General features: G+C 32.0%; 2 protein-coding genes and 1 non-coding gene across 3 annotated transcripts in view; all 3 read left to right on the top strand.

The window, feature by feature from the left end:
* Window positions 1-6,020: 6,020 nt before the first annotated feature.
* LOC106354356 (heavy metal-associated isoprenylated plant protein 33-like) lies at window positions 6,021-8,446 on the top strand. Its single transcript, XM_013794274.3, has 3 exons — window positions 6,021-6,243; window positions 6,344-6,419; window positions 6,556-8,446. The coding sequence occupies exons 1-3, from the start codon at window positions 6,214-6,216 to the stop codon at window positions 8,112-8,114; spliced, it is 1,665 nt and encodes a 554-aa protein (XP_013649728.2). The 5' UTR covers window positions 6,021-6,213; the 3' UTR covers window positions 8,115-8,446.
* A 7,209-nt stretch (window positions 8,447-15,655) lies between these two features.
* The window catches only part of LOC106357258 (probable aspartic proteinase GIP2), a 6,536-nt gene continuing 2,829 nt past the window's right edge, over window positions 15,656-19,362 (top strand). The window contains exon 1 of the mRNA XM_013796934.3: window positions 15,656-19,362. This exon is cut by the window's right edge and continues 557 nt beyond it. The gene's annotated coding sequence lies outside the window, so the exon portion shown is untranslated.
* TRNAG-GCC overlaps window positions 19,361-19,362 on the top strand; it is a 71-nt gene continuing 69 nt past the window's right edge. Inside the window, exon 1 of the tRNA in view lies at window positions 19,361-19,362. This exon is cut by the window's right edge and continues 69 nt beyond it. This is a non-coding gene — a tRNA (tRNA-Gly).

Raw genomic sequence — 19,362 nt, 5'->3', positions numbered from 1 at the left:
ACCCGGTACAACCCAATATACTTTCGGGTTCGGGTCCCAATCGGTTTTTCGGTTTAAAAGTACCTGATTTTTACCTATTTTATAACCAAAACATGAGTGAAATCGGTTCTTCAGTTTTAAAATACCTGATTTGTACTTATTTTGTAACCAAAACTTAAGTAAAATCGATTCAAAAATAAGGAACATCAACCGTAATCATTCAAAATCAAACGGAAAGTAAACATATTTACTAATAAAAAGAAAACCAAATAAATAAAAGCATAAAACGAAAACCAAGTTCTCATGAAATATTGTTTAACGAAAACAAAATCAAAATCTAAATAATTTAAGATTCAATGGTCATCTTCAACCATCAACCTTCATGTAATAGAACCATCAACCTTCATGTAATAGATAAGTATTTTAGATGTTCAATACTTCTTAGTGTATTTTGGATACTTATTAGGAATTGAGATCATGTTTGGTACAAGATCTTTTCGAAGTTTTGAATGTTTCGGGTTCTATCGGATATCCATTTAGATTCGGGTTCGGTTCGGATAATACCCATAACCCGAAATACCACAAAACAAGATCCATTCGGTATTTACATCGGGTTCGGATCGGTTCGGATTTATTTTTATCGGATCGGATTCGGTTCGGATTTTCGGATTCGGTTTATTTGCCCGGTCCTAGTTTTAGCACGAGGTCATAGTTTGATGGGGACCCGATACTATACAATAGTTCTTGTGGGGAAATAGATCGTTCACCTTATGCATTCAAATAAAACTATACTAAAGGCTGACTCGCGCGAATATTGGTTTTTACATTTTTATATATTGATATTTTTTTTTCATAATTAGTGTTACATATTTTAGATGTGTCGTAATATAATTAATTGTATTCAAAAGACATGAACCAAATCGGGTAATATGGTTATTTATGATACAAATATCTGAATCCATTTCAGATACATTTATTATTTAGATATTTTAGGTTCATATACATTAGAACTGAACTCATCCAGACCCAGAATGACACAACTCAAAATCCACACATAAATTTATAATATTCAAGCGGGCATAATTTCAAAACAAAAAAAATGATATCCGCTGAACAACCCGTACCTAAATGGATAGCCAATGTTCATGTCTCTGATTTTATAAACTAATGAAATGACTCTTTCTATGTGTTTGACTAAATTAAGTAAAATAGAAAGAGTTTTTTATTTAGTAAAATAATTATATGGAGTGACAAATTAAGTGATAGTAAATGTAATACATTTTTATTATTTTATTCACAAAAATATGTCTTTGAATTATTTTTTGGCTATGTAATTTTTCACCGATTAAAACTAGAATAAAAAATTAGTAAAACAAACTAAACCGAACGTTTAACCATTTGTAAAATCTAGTTATTTTATATTTTTGATTTTATAATTGGCACAAAGTTAATATTGTTTAACTAATAAATACAAATATGCAATTATTATTATTGTGGTAATATGATTAATGATGTGAAGTGTTGCAAGATAATTTAATTAATGAAATTATCACATTAAAATATGAAAATACAATTAATGTAATAATTCTATTCAAATTTTCCATATCGATATTTATGTTTCTAAACAATATCAAAAAATATTTTAGTTTTAATAATATAGATGTTATTTTTCCTCTCGTATAACCTTCAATTTATTTACTATCCTACTATAAAAGTTATTGATGTGTTGACTTTGGAGAGAAAAAAGGAGGAAAATTTAATGGGTCACGTGAAGCTGATATACGAGCAAAACAAAGACCACTTTGGCAAATAACTAAGCAAGTGTGCTAAAAGTCTTTTGACTATCAATAATTGAACCACACACTTTCTTACAGTTTCATAGTACTATTACTCTAAACAAAACAATCTTAAATTACTTATTAATTTTTTTTTAATTACCAGTTTTAGTGCCTGTATTGTTTTCTCTTTATTCTCTGCTATTGCCTCAAATAAAGTATTGCTTTTTAAATATCATTTGATTATGCAAATGGACACTAACACTAAAAGCTGAGTAGAATTTGCATCCTCGAGTTTTCGCTTAACTTGGACTCACAATTCTTTTCGAGCAACATGAAATAATCGCGGGAAAATAAAAACGAATTGTAACGGGCAAAGAAACCACACATAAATTAGCGGCTAGTATTCAATTTTTAACAAAAAACAAAAATAAGAGAATAAAAATAATCATATTTCTTGTATTATAAAGTTTGATCAATCCGTATTAAGTTAGTTATATTACTGAACAGTGAACAAAGACAGCCAGATTTAATCCAAATCTAATAAAACATTGGATTTGGCTCCGAAACTTTTTGACATTTTTTACATAGATTTAGGTTTCAAAACTGTGAAGAAAAAATTTACAAAAGTTCTTAAAAAATGTTTATGGCCTCTAAATTTTTAGATTATGTCCTGAACAGAGATAGACTCAAGACTGTTCTTCAGTTTCTGTATAAATGTATTACACTATAACTCGCTAACGCGCATTGGTAATCATCAGAAAATAGTATGCGTGTATCTGTAAGTGGTGTATAATACTATATACATACATGTATATATACATAAGATGGTTGAAGAAAAAAAAATTACAAAAATTCTTAAAAAATGTTTATGGCCTCCAAATTTTTAGATTATGTCCTGAACAGAGCTAGACTGTTCTTCAGTTTCTGTATAAATGTACTACACTATTACTCGCTAACGCGCACTCGTAATCATCAGATTATAGTATGAGTGTATCTGTAAGTGGTGTATAATTTTTTTTTGTAACAAATGTAAGTGGTGTATAATACTATATACATACATGTATATATACATAAGATGGTTGGAGGAATCACGCAATAGGACACGAACGGGTCACGGGCTTAAGGGGAACTTACAATACTAGAAAACAATATCTACTAAGATATAATATGGAGAGGCACTGAGATTTTTTTGTGGGTCAACATGTAGCTAAAGATAATGCTTATTTTGACAACCCAGAAGGTTGCAACAGTGTTTTTTATTTATTTTACAACTAATAATTTGTTCTTTATGTAAGATGCACTGTTATGTATATTTGTATGTAAATTAATGTATAGTGCAAAGATGATCAATTATCAATATGATCCAAGAAAGCTCACAGAAAAGACTTGTCCTTGTAATGCATATGAATGATTCAACTTAGTGGGTTGGCTTTAACGGGTCGATACCAATCCTCTCATTTCCTTTTTCTCTTCTGTTTTCTTTTTCATATATTTTGTTTTTTTGTTAACTATATTTTGTTACAAGTATACGAATTGAAATTGCCATTCTTGAGCGCCAGACATGTTTCTGATAGCACCACGTGAAAGATAGGATAACATTTATATAAAATAAAAATAAAAACTAAACAAAACAGCTCAGAACTCACTTCACCCAACTCCCATCAAATATCTTGCATTTTTTTGTTTTATGATATCATGTACTCACCCTAATCTCTGCCTATTTATTAGCCATTCATTATGAAATACATATATCTTATTATTTGTGTAGTTCTGTACCAAAATAAAATAAAATCTATTATTATGTCTAAAAGGAAATTTAACAGTTATTCTTTGCCTGCACGTAAAATCAGAGGAAATATTTTTCAAAAAAAAAAATCAGAGAAATCTATTGAATATATTATGGTCTTGTATTTATTCTAAATATTGATTTATTTTCTGTTATATACCAAGAAGGCAAGATTATATGTTAATTTACTTTTACAACTACCGATGCATTTTATACAAGAATATATATTTGTAATAAAGTAGTTTACTTATGATTTATTTTTGTTTTGCCTTTACTCATAAAGTATATGATTTATTTTATTTTTCCTTTACACACACGAGAACCCTCTAAATACAGTGATTAATTTTTAAATGTGATAAATGACAAACAGTATTTTATTAATAGCACCATTAAACAAATTGGCCAAATAAATAGTGAAAATGGTCAACTAAAGTTTTGGTCAAGACTTAAATTAAATATTGTCCTTTGTGTGAATTTAAAAAGACCAAACTAAAAAAATCACATGATGGTAATTCAACTGTAAGAATATAAAAAACGTACTACGGACATTATAAATATAGAGATGGTATAATATAATCAGATTAATGAGTTAATACGGGTTAGGCTCGTAGGGAGGGTGGTAACAATTATTTTATTTAGAAAAGAAGAAGAAATTAGTGAAGGTGTTTAAATTAATTAAATGATAAAGTGAGTTAAAAGAAGAGTAAGACTTGTAAGAGTCAAAGTGAGGAGTTCGAAGTAGAGATGGCTCAAGACCCAACACGGTCTAGTGTCAGTGATGCTCACATGGCAATGTCCAATACACTTGCTGCTTCCGGCTATCCTTTCTTCAATCTCAACGGCTAGCATTTTCCTCTTCCCATCGACTTATTGACTGGCGAAAGTTAAAACAAAATTACGCAATTTAATGTCATGTGTTTGGACATATGCTTGTTGCGATTTGCAAAGTTTGTTTTCTGAACACTGAAGTCCTTTCTCATTGTCACTAGAATTTACTGGTTGAACAAGTTGCTTAGTACTACTATATAAATACTTACACCCAGTATATTAAATTATCGACATAATAACACTATAAATATATGTTGGATGGCTGGGAACGTATTAATTGTTACTTAGCCCTACAAAAGAGATGGGTTGGTCTAAAACATGACCGACAAAACCCTTTAATTATGGTCCGATGCCTGATTATTTTCTAATATTTGTTTGCTGATTCCCAAGTTTGAACCCAACTCTGTATTTGATTAATAACATTATTCCCTTGAATTGAAAAGGCTAATTGTTTTTTTACTTGGACAAAGAATAATTCTTCACTGACTTCTAAGGTATATTGTTACACCACATTCGCTTTGCCTTGGTAAAAACTAAAATTTAATTTCACTCACAAACTATGATCAGTGGTCCAGTGTCAATCTCTATATAGCTCGTGTCACTCACACTCGTCGCTAGTTTTAAATTTGCATTGTTTTATTTTTTATAAGGATACTTTTCCAATTATAAACCAACTAATGACAAATGAACATCACAAACATTATCATTTTCAGAAGAAGGTCGATCAACCTGTTAACCGCGACATTCAAAACGTGCATGGCAGGTCACAGTCACATCATCCACAGCCTACGAAGAGAATTCTAGATGCAACATCTTCAGAAAAACCTGAAAATCTTTGTTCCAGATAACGTTCATTTGCATACAGAGATGAGTTCGTTTTGGCCATACTAAGACTACTGTTTGAGATGACATAATGCATGCGCCGTTTGGTCTTGTGATGGCTATCAATACAATGTCTCATATATCGAAAGCATACTGCAACCGATCGTCTAAGTGTTTCATAACTAATGCAAGATCTATGTAGCTTCAAAAAGAAACAATAAATAATGGGAAAGTCGTAACAATATTCTAACTTCAATTTTTCCTTTTTTTTATTAAACTGATGAATAAATCAACAGATTCTTGATTTGCTTGTTTTTTTTTTTTCCCAACTAATTTTGTTATAGATAAAATAGATCCACACAAGACCAACGGACGAAGATATGTCCGTGATTAACTATGCCGGCAAACAACATGACGTTTCCAGAACCTTAAACCCACACAGGGGCAGCAGAAGCCCAAACATGATACAGGGCACAACGTCTTGATTTGCTTGTTACGTCTGTCAAAAAGAGCGAATAACAAAGAAATCATCCTATCTGCATGATGTAGGTGAGCGGTCAAAAGGGAAGTTAAAGCCTACAAGTACCAGAGAAAAATACCTATAAGTGTACCGGAAAATCAAACCGGTTCGAAGAGCCGAGCTGGGTCGAGCCGATGAGTAGTAGTAATACTTCGGTGCAACGCAGACTAAAAAAAACACTCGATATGGGAAAATAATAATCAACGGCGAGGATCGTCAGTTACTGGAAACGTAGCGGGACCCATGTATCTAATATGGGAATCTTTCTAATGTACGGTGGATTTAGAAGTGAGTAGGCCCCACTTTTCTCCATACTTCACTACACCCCACGCCTCATTATTACTACCTCTCCCTCTCTCTATTACTATATGTAATTCATAATCGTTTTAATTCTCCTTTACATTGTTCTACGTTCTTGATTGTGCACATCTAACTTTCAAGAACCAGAGGAGTTTTTCTCAGATCTAGCGAGATAGAATATTTCAATTAAAATTAGAAAAATGAGTAAAGAAGAGTTTATGAAGATACAGGTTTGTTTGCTCACCACATTTATATCTTCCTGTTTCGATGGTATTATTCTAATATTTAATATGAGAGCTTACTCTGTTGTTGTGATGTTTTCTTGTGTAGACTTGTGTTCTTAAAGTGAATATTCACTGTGATGGTTGTAAGCAGAAAGTGAAAAAAATCTTGCAGAAGATTGAAGGTAGAGAAGCTAAAAAACAAAGATCTTCCAAAATATCACCTTCTACATTTTGACTTACGAAAATTTTCACTTTTAATTCTGATTTGACTAAAGACTTCAATTGACTTACGCTATGTTGTTTTCGGACCTGAAACAGGTGTTTTCACGACAAAGATAGACGCAGAGCAAGGGAAAGTGACAGTATCTGGAAACGTAGACCCTTCGGTCCTGATCAAGAAGCTCTTGAAATCTGGTAAACATGCCGAAATCTGGGGAGCTCCAAAGGCAAATAACACCAATCAGAACCAACCCAACTTGGCTAATCAGCTCAAAGGCATGCAGATTGACCACGGCGGCAAAGGTGGTGGCGGTGGCGGCGGTGGAAACAATAACAAAGGCCAGAAGGGAGGTGGCGGTGGTGGAGGAGGCGGAGGTGGGCCGCCGAAGATGATTCTTCCACAGTTAACTCCACAACAGATGCAGCAGCTGAATCCTCAGCAACTTCAGCAGCTTCAACAGCTTCAGCAGATGAAAGCGTTTCAAGATCTGAAGCTTCCTCCACCTCAGTTAAAGGGTCCGGGACCTGGCTCTGTTCCCATGAACAAGAACCCTCAGAATCCTAATCAGAAGGCTGTGAAGTTTGATGTTCCTGAAGATGATGACGACGATTTCAGTGATGATGACGAGTTTGATGATGATGAGTTCGACGATGATGATGAGTTGGACGATGACGAGTTTGACGACCACCCTCCGCCTAACAAGATGAAGCCTATGATGGGTGGTGGTGGAGGTAACATGATGATGCCTAACATGATGATGATGCCCAACGCTCAGAATAACGGCGGTGGTGGTCCTGGACCCGCCGGTGGCAAAATTGTGGGTAAAGGAGGCCCCGGTGGTGTTCCTTTTCCTGTTCAAATGCCTGGCGGCGGCGGAGGTAATGGTGGTATGAAGGGAGGTCCCCCCGGTGGAGGTGGTGGCGGTAATGTGGGGAATCCAAATCAAGGCGGAGGAAAGAACGGCGGTAAAAACGGTGGTGGTCCTCCATTAGATGTAAAAAATGGCGGAGGTGGTGGAGGTCCTAACGGTAATAATAAAGGAGGAGGCCAGATGATAGGTGGTCCCAACGGAGGCAAAAAGGGTGGTGCTGGTGGTGGTGGTGGTGGCGGAGGCGGAGGAGGACCCATGGGTGGAGGACTCCCGCCAGGTTTCCGTCCATTGGGAGGTGGCAATGGCGGACCTCAGACCATGAATATGCCAATGGGTGGGCCAATGGGTAGTCTACCATCAATGGGTGGTGGTCCTGGTCCAATGGGTAATAATATGCAAGCGGTTCAAGGATTACCTGCGATGGGTCCAGGAGGTGGCGGTGGTGGCTCAGCTGCAGGAGCCCCGCCAGGATATTTCCAAGGCCATGCTGGTTCGGGAGGCGGCCAAGACTCAATGCCGGGAAATCCCTACTTACAACAGCAGCAGCAACAACAACAGCAACAATACTTAGCAGCGGTTATGAACCAGCAACGAGCCATGGGCAACGAGCGGTTCCAACCGATGATGTACGCTCGGCCACCACCCGAGGTCAACTATTTGCCACCTCAACCGCACCAACAACATCCTTACCCGTACCCGTATCCATACCCTTATCCGCCTCATGGTGGTGATCAGTATTCTAATTATTTCAATGATGAGAACACATCAAGCTGCAATATTATGTGAGCAAACAAAAAAACAAAGCTTCCATGGTTTGTGTATCCTTCTCGTCTGTGATTATACATGGAAATGGGGTTTTTCTTAATTATTTGGGGTTGTTAGAATCCTTCTTTTTTTTACTCCAACGGATCGAATCCTAAGTTATATTAGGATTTATTTCTAATTTGTGATAGTTCTTAAGTAATATATATAGTATGATAATATAAAATCAAACAAATATTTTACATTGCAGTTCTTGTTTTTTTTTCTCTGGGTTCTTGCTTTCTTAATGAGACCCTGGTGTTCATAGTTGTTTATGTGTTTCAGAAATTAATAAATATGGAATGTGTTTTCTATTATGCAAAGTTCTTTACTCATATGATTAGTTAGTCGTAAAAAGAATATACTCAAATGCGTTGAACAAGTTTGGTAGATACTAGATACCAAACCCTTTCTGAAATTAAAATATGTGGGTATTTAGTGATATTGACACCTTTAATTCACTAAACTCTTTTATATTTTTTTTTACAATTAATGTTTGTTTATTTTCTTTTTCAAATTGGGCCAAAATAATGGAGAAATGGAATTGGAATTGTCCCACCCACTATTATTTTAGATCATTTTGTCCATTTGGTTTTAGCTTTAGTCTTTCGCTTTTATTATCAGGTTTGAATAGATTTCTAAAAGGAAAAAAAGATTACAAAGACTAAAAGTAAACAGATCAGTTTATTTTTTACAAAAGAAAAACAATAAAAAACGCTCAATGTGAGGATATGACAACATCTGCTTTTCAAGACTACTTGTTTAGTGAAAAAGAAGTAATAAAACGCTGACCAAAAAAAAGTAATAAACTTAATATTTCTTGATCTATTTATTTCATTGATACTTTATGGCATATGTGAACGAGCTTAATTTGCTTGCGATAAACGTTAGGGTGATTAGTCTTTGGGTTGCTAATGTGTGATTAGGCCGGTTCAATCTCTTCAAAACTTAAAGCGTATATTGAAAAACTACAGATGATCATCATCGTCATCATAATCACTATGATGATGTTACTGTTGTGAATGAAGTGGATCAAGGATGATGATGATGATATGGATGATGAGTGGGACCTATATGTGAAATTAAATGGATGCTTGCGGCAGTTATTAGTGATTTGCGTCACAGACTCAGCACACGTTTCTTCTCCTTCTCATGCTTTTCTGTTTTAAATGTTTTCGATGTATATATCACACACAAACTTATAAAAGAAGCGTTTTGGATTCGTCAAGATTTTGCTTCTTTCATACGTATTCTGCCTTTTATTTCTTTAAGGGTTTTTTTGTTTAATTTAAAACTCTTGTATGCGGCAGTTACTACACACATAAATCAGATTAATTCTTTGTTTGGACCAGAGTAACGTTGCAGTGAGAAGACAAGCAAGGCTCAGAACAGTCTGCTCAAATTCCGACACTTGTTCATAGGTTGTTGGTTTTTCCAGCTCTAGCGTTATCCCCATGGTGAATCACCAAACTAGTAACGGTGTAATGAGAAGACCAGCAAGGCTCAAAACTGCGTTTACACTTTACCAACCCAAACCCGTTACGGTGTTGACAAATAAACCCATCTTTTCACTTTGGGTCCCATAGTTTCTTTACCTTTTTGTCAATTCATATAGTTTCATAATTTCATTTCATTTAGACTACGAGCAAAAAGGTTAATTTTCAGTGTTCACAAAAACATATGCGTTTGAAGTTTTTTTTAATTCAAGCATTTATTTGGATTTGAATTCGAGTAAAAACATCAACATAAACTGCTGGTAAGATGTCCCCGTCATTTTTAAAGCTGTTGAGGAGATAAATACACTTGTTGCACTCTTAGAATAAAAAATTATAGTTGCTATAAAAAGAAAAGAACTACAACAATCACCTATAAATCTACAAATTTAAGAAGCTTCTCTTATTATAACCATAACCTATTTAAAAAGTTGTTTTATAAATATTTATTACTAATAGTTTTTGCCAAAATTTTGATAACTAGAGTAAATGAAACTAAAGAGGTTAGCTTCTGTTCCGAGCTTGGCTAGTCAGATAACTTTCGTGTTCAGTAGCTGTCCAGTGATATAATGCCAAGTCATCAACATTGAATTATTGAGAGTTTTAACGTCTGCAGCACAGCCGTCCGATTGTAGAACCCACAGACCAGATGGCGCCAGAGAGAAAGCTCGCCATTCGAGGAGACGCGTGGGACCTGAGTTCCTTCACTCACCCTGCTTGCTCGCCGGTTACGAATGAGTTATGAGATGGTTAACGCCGTTAAATTGCCATAGTTGTCATGTCACATATACGGGATAAATAAAGACAAAATTTTAAGAATTTAGTACTACAAGGGTCACGTAATTTTTAAAAGTTTTTTTTTTTGCTAAATAATTTATAAAGTTGGTATGCTTCATAATTACTTTCAGAGAGAGAGAAAAAAACAAAGGAGCTTTATAAATTAACGCAAATGTTCCCTATCCGTACCATGGAAACCTGCATACCGTTCGAATTGCGGGCACTAGCCGATTCACCTATTCGTTAATTTAACTTATGCTTATTTGACTATCGTGGAGTCCAGTCTAAGTTGATCACCAATTTAATATGTGACCAAACGAGTAAACATATATTCCAATATGGGTCATATAAACTGGAGATGATATCCGGATATCCACAAAATCTAAGTATTCAAATCCGTATTTTAACATAGAAGAACATCCAAATTTTCTCATACAAATTTGTCAAACAAATATCCAGTATCGACCATATATATATGTATCGGTGATGTGTTGGGAAAGATGATTCAAAAAAGCTCCCTAAAAGCATTTCCAACTTCATTCTATTTTTTACTATTAAAATAAAAAAAAATATTTTAATGGTACTTTATTTTTTACTCTATCTCTAAAATATACTCTATAACTTCAAATATAAAGTTTTTGGCTCTCTAAAAAAAAACTTCAAATTTGAAGTTTTGAGGAGTGAAACTCTATATTGAAGTTTCACTTTTCAAAACTTCAAATTTGAAGTTTCATATTTTAATTACATTTTGATCCCTACAATTACATATTATATTTATAATTCTTAAATATTTTTTCGTTTATTGTACTAATTCTAAAAAAATTCATATCTCATAAAATTTCAATTTTTATTATAAATTTAAGTTTTACACATAAAATTAAACACAACTTTAAAATAAGATTTAAAATATTTTAAAACTAGATTTAAACAACAACAATACAAAAGAAACTTAGCAACAAAAAATCTTTTCAAAAATTACATGAAGACATAACTATTACACAAATTTAAATATTACAACACTAGTAGTCATGTAAAATTGATTCAGAACCTCCAAAATCTCCAAAATATTGGCCAAACAAATTTTGTGTAACTGAAGATGGTTTTTGTTTTGATGTTTAATTTGTACGATTATTTTTTATCAGATCGAATGTATTCACTGAGTTTTAATATCATTGATAGAAGTTAAGTCTTTTAGCAATATTTATTTTCCTCTTTTACTTTTTTGTTCAGATCTAGTGTATTTACAAGTTTAAAATCACTTGATTTCAACAATTTTTAATTTGTGATCTACAAATTAAAAATAAAGAGAGTTATTTTTTACTTAGAGATATACTAGTTGATCATATATGTATTACGAAAATAGTTTTATGGAATAATATGATTATTTTCTTGAAGTTTAATAATTATGTTATTTCTATTTAAAATTTGTATTTTAATATAACATTTTATTAGTTAATTGTTGTAATATTTGTATATATGTGCTTAGTTATTTACAAAATTTATATGAATTTAAAATAATTATGAAAAATATAAGGACCATAAGATAAAATACAAATAGTTTTGAAATTAAATTTTTATTTTGGAGAAAAACACTTTTAAACTTCGAATATAGAGTTTTAGAAACTTCAAAATATAATGTCTTTTGGAGATGCTCTAATAGAGTGAAAAATAAGTTTACTCCAAATATAAAATATATTTTTTTGTTCATTACTCTATTTTTTACTTTAAAATATAGTACAATTAGAGCAAACTAAACTCTATTATAGAATTAATCTATTTTATAGTAAAAAATAGAATAAACGGTCTAACCTTCTTTATATAATCTTTGACATAATAATAAAAATACATGTTGGTTCGAAATAAACATTCTATACAAGTTTTTTGAAGATGTTAAAATACAGAGATGGATGTGAAGGAAATAGAAAGAGAGTGTGTGATATTGAGAACCCCGAAAAGAGATTAATGGAGAAGGAAATGAGCACATGAAGAGACTTGCTTGTGTTTCCGATGATGTAAGAGTGAATATTACAAACCAACAAAAGTCAAATCTGTCTTATTTGGAAATCAAGATCTCATGAACGATGAATCGTTTGACAGCAAGCTAGCGAGAACACTCAGAAAAATAAAGTAAGCGCTTTCAACTTTTTTGCTTCAAAAATTAATATCTAAAGAGGAGTTTTTTTTTTGTGAAGGCATTCTAAAGAGGAGGGTTTTATTTTATATCCCACAGATATTGATTTAACATAAGCGAGTGGTATTAACATACTGAATAATTACATGTTTTCCGAAACCTCTTCTAGTGTATATAGTGTCTCATGTATATATGTAAAGTTTAAACTAAGCAGTATAAAGTTCACTGAAAAAAGAAATAAGAGAAAGTTCCAAAATCTAGTGTCTTGAATTTGATATGTTAATTTTGTGGTTAACAAAACAAGGGAACGTCGATCTAAAATAAAACTAGTATAAGCTAATTTCAGGTTCGGTCTAGGAACATTTTCGAGTTTTCTTAGTTGATAGAAATCCTACTATATAAAAGGGACTAAATTCAAGGTTTTTGAGACTATCCACCTCAGCCAAAATATTCTCATCCAAAAAGAATTAAAAATAAATGTCATTTAGAAAATAATAATTAATTAACATACAACTTTTGATATTTCTAGAAATTTCAAATTTGTAACTGCTAATTTATTAATAGAATCATATATCTATATTGAATTATGTTCTATTTTTAATCGTTAAACTTCAAAGGTAAATAAATTATTAATTTATAATATATATAGTTTATAACTTTATATTGTAGTTATAAATAAAGAGAAAATAATTGGGAAGAGTGAATAAGCTCATGTAAAATTATGTAATTAAAATGGTAAAATGGTGAGTATGATGAGGTGAATCTAAGAAAATTTGTTGTAAAAATTTTGGTGCTTTCTTCGTCCACTATAATGATTTTAAATAAAATATATATTCACATAAATAAGTCAATATTTGTTGTTTTTTTTTTGGTAAGATATTAAGATTATCATTTTCTGAAAAGTTACACTGTTGTTTTTAAACAATTTATTACAGCAAGGAAACAAAAACAACCAACAACAACTCAAGGTAAAAAAAGCCTTAAGGAGATCTTATACAAGAAATATAAAAAAGAAGTAGATAAGAGGAGAAAGAAGAACTTGCCGGGTAAGAGAGGAGACAGTCACGCATCATACGGTCGAGAGAGGCAAGGATGACTGATGAAGGTGAGGAGACAGCTGTGAACACACGAGCATTACGCTCTTTCCACAACAGGTAGATGGCTGACTGAAAGTAGAGCTTGATGACTGGAGTAGCATGTGCATCTGCGTTGACGCGAGGTTGATTGATCTAGGCTGCAACAGAGTGTAGATCAGCCGGAGGAGAAATCCAAACTTCAGCAGCAAAAGACTCCCATATCAAGCGAGAGAAAGAGCACTCAAAGAAGAGATGATGGTGAGTCTCTATTTCCAGATTACAAAGGACGCACGTTCCGGAGACATTTAACCCCCAACGCCTCAAGCGATCCTTGGTTGGCAGTCTTCTCCGCAAAGCCAACCATGATATAAATGCATTACGTGGAATATGTTCCTTGAACCAAATAGTCTTGTGCCAATATTTATTGTTGATTGTGTTTATATTCTTTTCTGACATTAGTATCCATATTTTTTGGTAAACTGATCCAAAGAGATTAGTTTGTGGCGCTAACCAAACGAAGATTATAGTGTTTACTTTGGATAAAGTAATAGGTTGAATGATAGATGGCGTGCGTGCCTTTTCACATGGAAATCTGCACATATATTAAAATTGTAAGTTTTGAATCATAGAGAAAATATAGTGTATATGACTGAAGTTGGTCCATTCTGAAACTAAAGATGGCTAAAATTCTTCTTTGTCAAAATGCATAGATGTGAATCTTATATGAATAGAGTTCTCCATTGCTTATAGCAGTGTAATAAACTCCGTGTGTAAAGGAGAAAAAATGTTATATAAGTGAAAACAAAAATTATGATTTTTTTTTCTTGTGCTTATAGGCTCTTCGCAATTTGAAGAAGAAAGAACATATTGTGTGAAAATCTTTGGCTCGGTCAAATTTTATCCAGTTGTTTATAAAACTGTTGTTATCTGATTCATGTAATTTTTCAGTGTTGATTTAAAAGCCCAAAAAATCCATCTATACTGACTTTTTGATATTTTTTTCTGTAATTTGAATTTAAAAATAGATAAAACTTTCGATAAGTTATGTAAACTCATAACAAGTATTTAGTTTTAGAAAGCATTTACATGTTTCAAACTTATAATATATACATATATAATGTTTAAAATAATGCATATAAAACCTGTGTAAAATGTATCTGAATATGTTTCTCTTCTTTAATGTGTTAATCGTACTATATATAATATTATTTTGAAATTTCAAAAAGTTTATGTCATTGTCACATACAAAAAACCATCAATAAAAAATATAATTCTCCATTTACGATAAGAAAAATGAAAAATTATAAACATATAAATTTAAATTAAAAGAAAAACAAGAAGTTAATATAAAAGAAAAAACTGACAAATAATATTATAAATAAAATAAATTTATAAGACACAATCCGCGCGAAGCGCGGAAAAAATCTCTAGTTGCAATAAAGGTGAAACATTCCTTAATTATGCATTTACTTGTATTTGTAACCACCCACCGAAATGGTCAATCCATGTTTTTGCTTTTACAAACGCTTTTTCATATAAAAACCTACCAAACGTAAATCAATTATGCATTGGAATAGAACCTGGACTCTCCGTTATTTGTTTCCCTTCTGTTGATCATATTTGGAAAACTTTTACTTTTACCTTTCCTATTATTGTTTTATTGCTTTTCTCCTTACCGTCAGTCACAGTCCCATTATAAAAGTTATAAGCGTGTTGACTTTTGGAGAGAAAAAAGAGGAAATTTAATGGCTCACGTGAAGCTGATATACGAAGCAAAGTAAAGATCACTTTGACAAATAACTAAGCAAGTACGCTAAAAGCCTAAAACTAAAAGTCTTTGACTACCAATAACTGAAGGACACGCTGCCTTACAGTTCTACGGTACTACTATTAACCTAAAGTAAACCTTCTTGAATTGCTTAGGGTATTTTTAACCTAACTCCATAATTTATTCCAAAATAGAATTTGGAATATGAAATGTTTATATTTCATTCCATTTTTATTTTATAATAGAATAAATATAGATTTATTCTATAAATATAATGATTATTTTATTTGTTTCATTATTTTATTCTTCGTTCCGTTTGTAAAGTAAGGTTATAATAAATTCAACTCTATTATGGAGTTATTTAATTTTTAAAATAAAATTAGAATTTTACATTGGAATCCAACGCTTTTATTAAATTGTTTCAATTATCAGTTTTATTGTCTGTATTATTTTATCTGATTCCACACATAAAATATTGATTTTAAATTGTTCTATAAGTCGGGTGATATTTGCATCTTCGCGTTTTCGCTTAACCTTAATTCACATAGTTCAAAATCAAATCAATAGCGGGAACGAAAACACACAACAATTAACGGCTTGTATTAAATTGTTCAAGAAAAAAATGGCAGGGAATAAGAGTGAATATGCCATATTCCTTGTATAAATTTGTATTATTATTTAGTTTGTTATGTCAGTCTCAGTTCACGTTTTTTTTCTTCTTAGAAGTCTCAATTCACGTTGATATTCAAAATCTCTGACGTGTTCCTAAACTACTAAATCCAAGCGATTTGTTCGTATAAAATCAAACTAAATGACTGTGAAGTGTGAACATAGCTGGACTAATTAAAGACTGTACTTCAATTTCTGGATACATGTACACTACATTTTTACTCATTAACGTGCATTCGTAATCGTCGAATTTAAGTGTGCATGTATCTGTAAGGGGTGTGCTAGCGACAAAAACATGTGTAATATATAAGAGAGTTGAAGGAATCAAGCAACATGACACGAAGGAGGGTCGCGGCTCACGGGTTTAAGGAAAACTTAAAATACTAAGCAATTTCGATAAATATATGCAATATTGAGAGGCGCTGAGATATTTTAGTGAGTCAACATGTAGATAAAAATAAGCTTTTTTCAGAAAAAAAACATGTAGATAAAAATAATGTTTATTTAATTATTTTGACAACCCATAATGTCGCCACAGTTTTTTTCTTTTACAACTAATAATTTGTTTTTTATATAAAATACACTGTTATGTATAGGTGTGTGTAAATTAATGTATAGTGCAAAGATGATCAATTATCATATGATCCAAAAGAAGCTTATCAGAAAAGACTTGTCCTTATAATGCATACGATCGATTCAACAAAGTGGTGGAATTTTGGTCGATACCAATCCTTTCATTTATCTTGTTTCTTCTGATTTGTTTTTTATATATTTGTTACAAGTATACGAATTGAAATTGTTGTATTCGAGCGCCAGACATGTTTCTGATAGCACCACGTCGTGAAAGATAGGATAACATTTATCTAACTAAACAAGACGGGTCTGAGCTCCAGCTCCAGCTCCACTTCACCAATTCTCATCAAATATCTTGCATTTTTTTTTGTATAATTGTTATTTTTGTTAATTATATATACCCACCCCAATTATGCCTCTCTAGCCATTCATTATGAGTATATAGATAGCTTATCTATTCGTGTAGTTCTGTACCCATGTAAAAGAACAATTATTCTGTTCCTGCACCTAAAATCATGTAAAATTCTACTGAAAATATTACGTTATTTTATTTCAGAATATTAATATCTAAATAGAGTATATACATTTTATTTTTATTTTTATTTTCCTTTCCTTTACATACAAAAAGCTCTAAAACACTGCGGTTAATTTTCAAAATATGATAAATGACAAACATAAGTTTCTAAGTAACACCATTAACAAACTGGCCAAAGAAATATACGGAAAATGATCAACTAAGTTGCGGCTAGAACTTTGAATTATACAGGTATTCTCTTAGTGTAGATTTACAAACAATTACACCAAACTAAAAAGAATCAGATGATGGTAATTCAATTGAAAATATATTGAAAACGTACGACGAACATTCAAAATATAAATAATCAGATTAATGAGTTTCTTTATCTGCAATCAGACTAATGAGTTAAGTACCAGTAGGATTCCGTAGTGACATAGTGTGCAGAGAAAATGATTTTATTAAACAAAAAGAAGAAAAATTAGTGAAGGTGTATTGCTAATTCCTAAGTTTGAACCCAACTCTATATTTGATTATTAACATTATTCCCATGAATTGTATAACTAGCAAAAATATTTTTACCTGGACAAAGAATTCATCTTCACTGACTTCTAAGGTATGTTGTTACACATTCGCTTTGCCTCCGTAAAAATTTATTCCTCTCGCACTTTGTGATCAGTGGTCCAATGTCAATCTCTAATAATATTTACACAGATAAATATCTTACAATAATACTACTATAAAATAATTAATAATTTCTGGGTAAAAATTCTAAAATAGTTTCAAGCAAGTGAGCGCCACTTTTCTCCATACTTCACAACACCCCACGCCTCATTATTACACCCCCTCTCTCTACATACTTAGTACTTACCAACATACTAATTCGTAATAGGTAGATTTTAATTTTCCTTAACCGGGCAATTAAAGAGAAAGTACTTTAGAACCAAAACAATCAATTTATCAGGAAAATAAATTAAGACATCGGCGGATGTGAACAAAAAAAGAAAAAAAAGTTACTGGGTACAAATGTTTGGGCATGTGAAGCAGTGTAGTAAATAGGAGTTAGATAAAGTGATTGGTACGAAATGTTCTAACTTCAAAAAGAGAGATCACAGAGAATCTGAGGACTGTAATTGCACAAAACCCCTCGATGGCTTTGTATGAAAAGGACACCACCACATAAAGAGACAGGAACAGCAAGTGGATCATGTGAGTGATTGCACAACATCATCCAATGGGTCAGTTTTAAAAATTTGCTGGGAAAGTTAATAAGTTATACTTTTTTTGGATCAAACTGGGGAAAGTTATACTTGATAACGTTTTTTAGTAGTTGTGTGTACACACTTCTTCAATTGGAATGTTAGGTTATTAAGCTTTTTGCACTGAGATGCAAACTATTATTGGTAGATAGATATCTTGTGCTTTTGCTTTGTAATGTTGTAGTGGTTTGGAAATGGATTCTGAAAGTCGTGGTTTACCATCAAGTGACTAGAGACTCTTTTTGAAGCCATCAAGTTTGGATTTTACATTGTTGAGAATGTTCATTATAATGCTCTAAACAGTAAACACATCAATTTACTATGAATGACAAATGAGTATTACTATTATTCACGTAATAAACATGTAAAAATAAATAATTACATAAAAAATTATCATTGAGTTTTTTAACGATAATAATTGTATAAAATTTCAAAATCCATTATTAAAAGCCATCTATTTTTATTTCTAAAGAGCAATCAATTGCATCGTACAATGAGCATAGGATTCCCACTATTATAAATAGTTGTTGATTGACAAGTTGATTTACCAATTACCAATGATCATATGATATATCTTATAAAAAGACGGCAACATATCAAAACAAATTGGGATGCAAGGAAAAAAAAATGATTTAGTTAGTGTACTTAACAGATGAAATATGAATGGGCTTTTTGATTTCTTTGGGCTTAAATATATTTAATTATATTTACAGTACTTCATATTTATAGGTTCAGATCAAGGCCCAATATGTTTGGGTTCATTAGCATAAACAATGTTCCGAGTTTCAAATACGAAATATACAACAGTGGGTTAACAAGGGTGAGACTTATGTAAAGTTCATATGGTGGAGCATCATGAAATGTGAAAACAAACAGAAACTTTTATATTGAACAAAAAAATTAAATGAATCAGTAATGAGATAAGCTAAGAAATGATAGGTTATATATCATCAAGAGAGAGAATAACACAAGC

Source organism: Brassica napus, chromosome A10 (assembly GCF_020379485.1).
Source record: "Brassica napus cultivar Da-Ae chromosome A10, Da-Ae, whole genome shotgun sequence".
Lineage (NCBI taxonomy): Eukaryota > Viridiplantae > Streptophyta > Magnoliopsida > Brassicales > Brassicaceae > Brassica > Brassica napus.
Note: the sequence above shows the minus strand (reverse complement) of the source record. Positions and strands in the feature narration are given on the sequence as shown.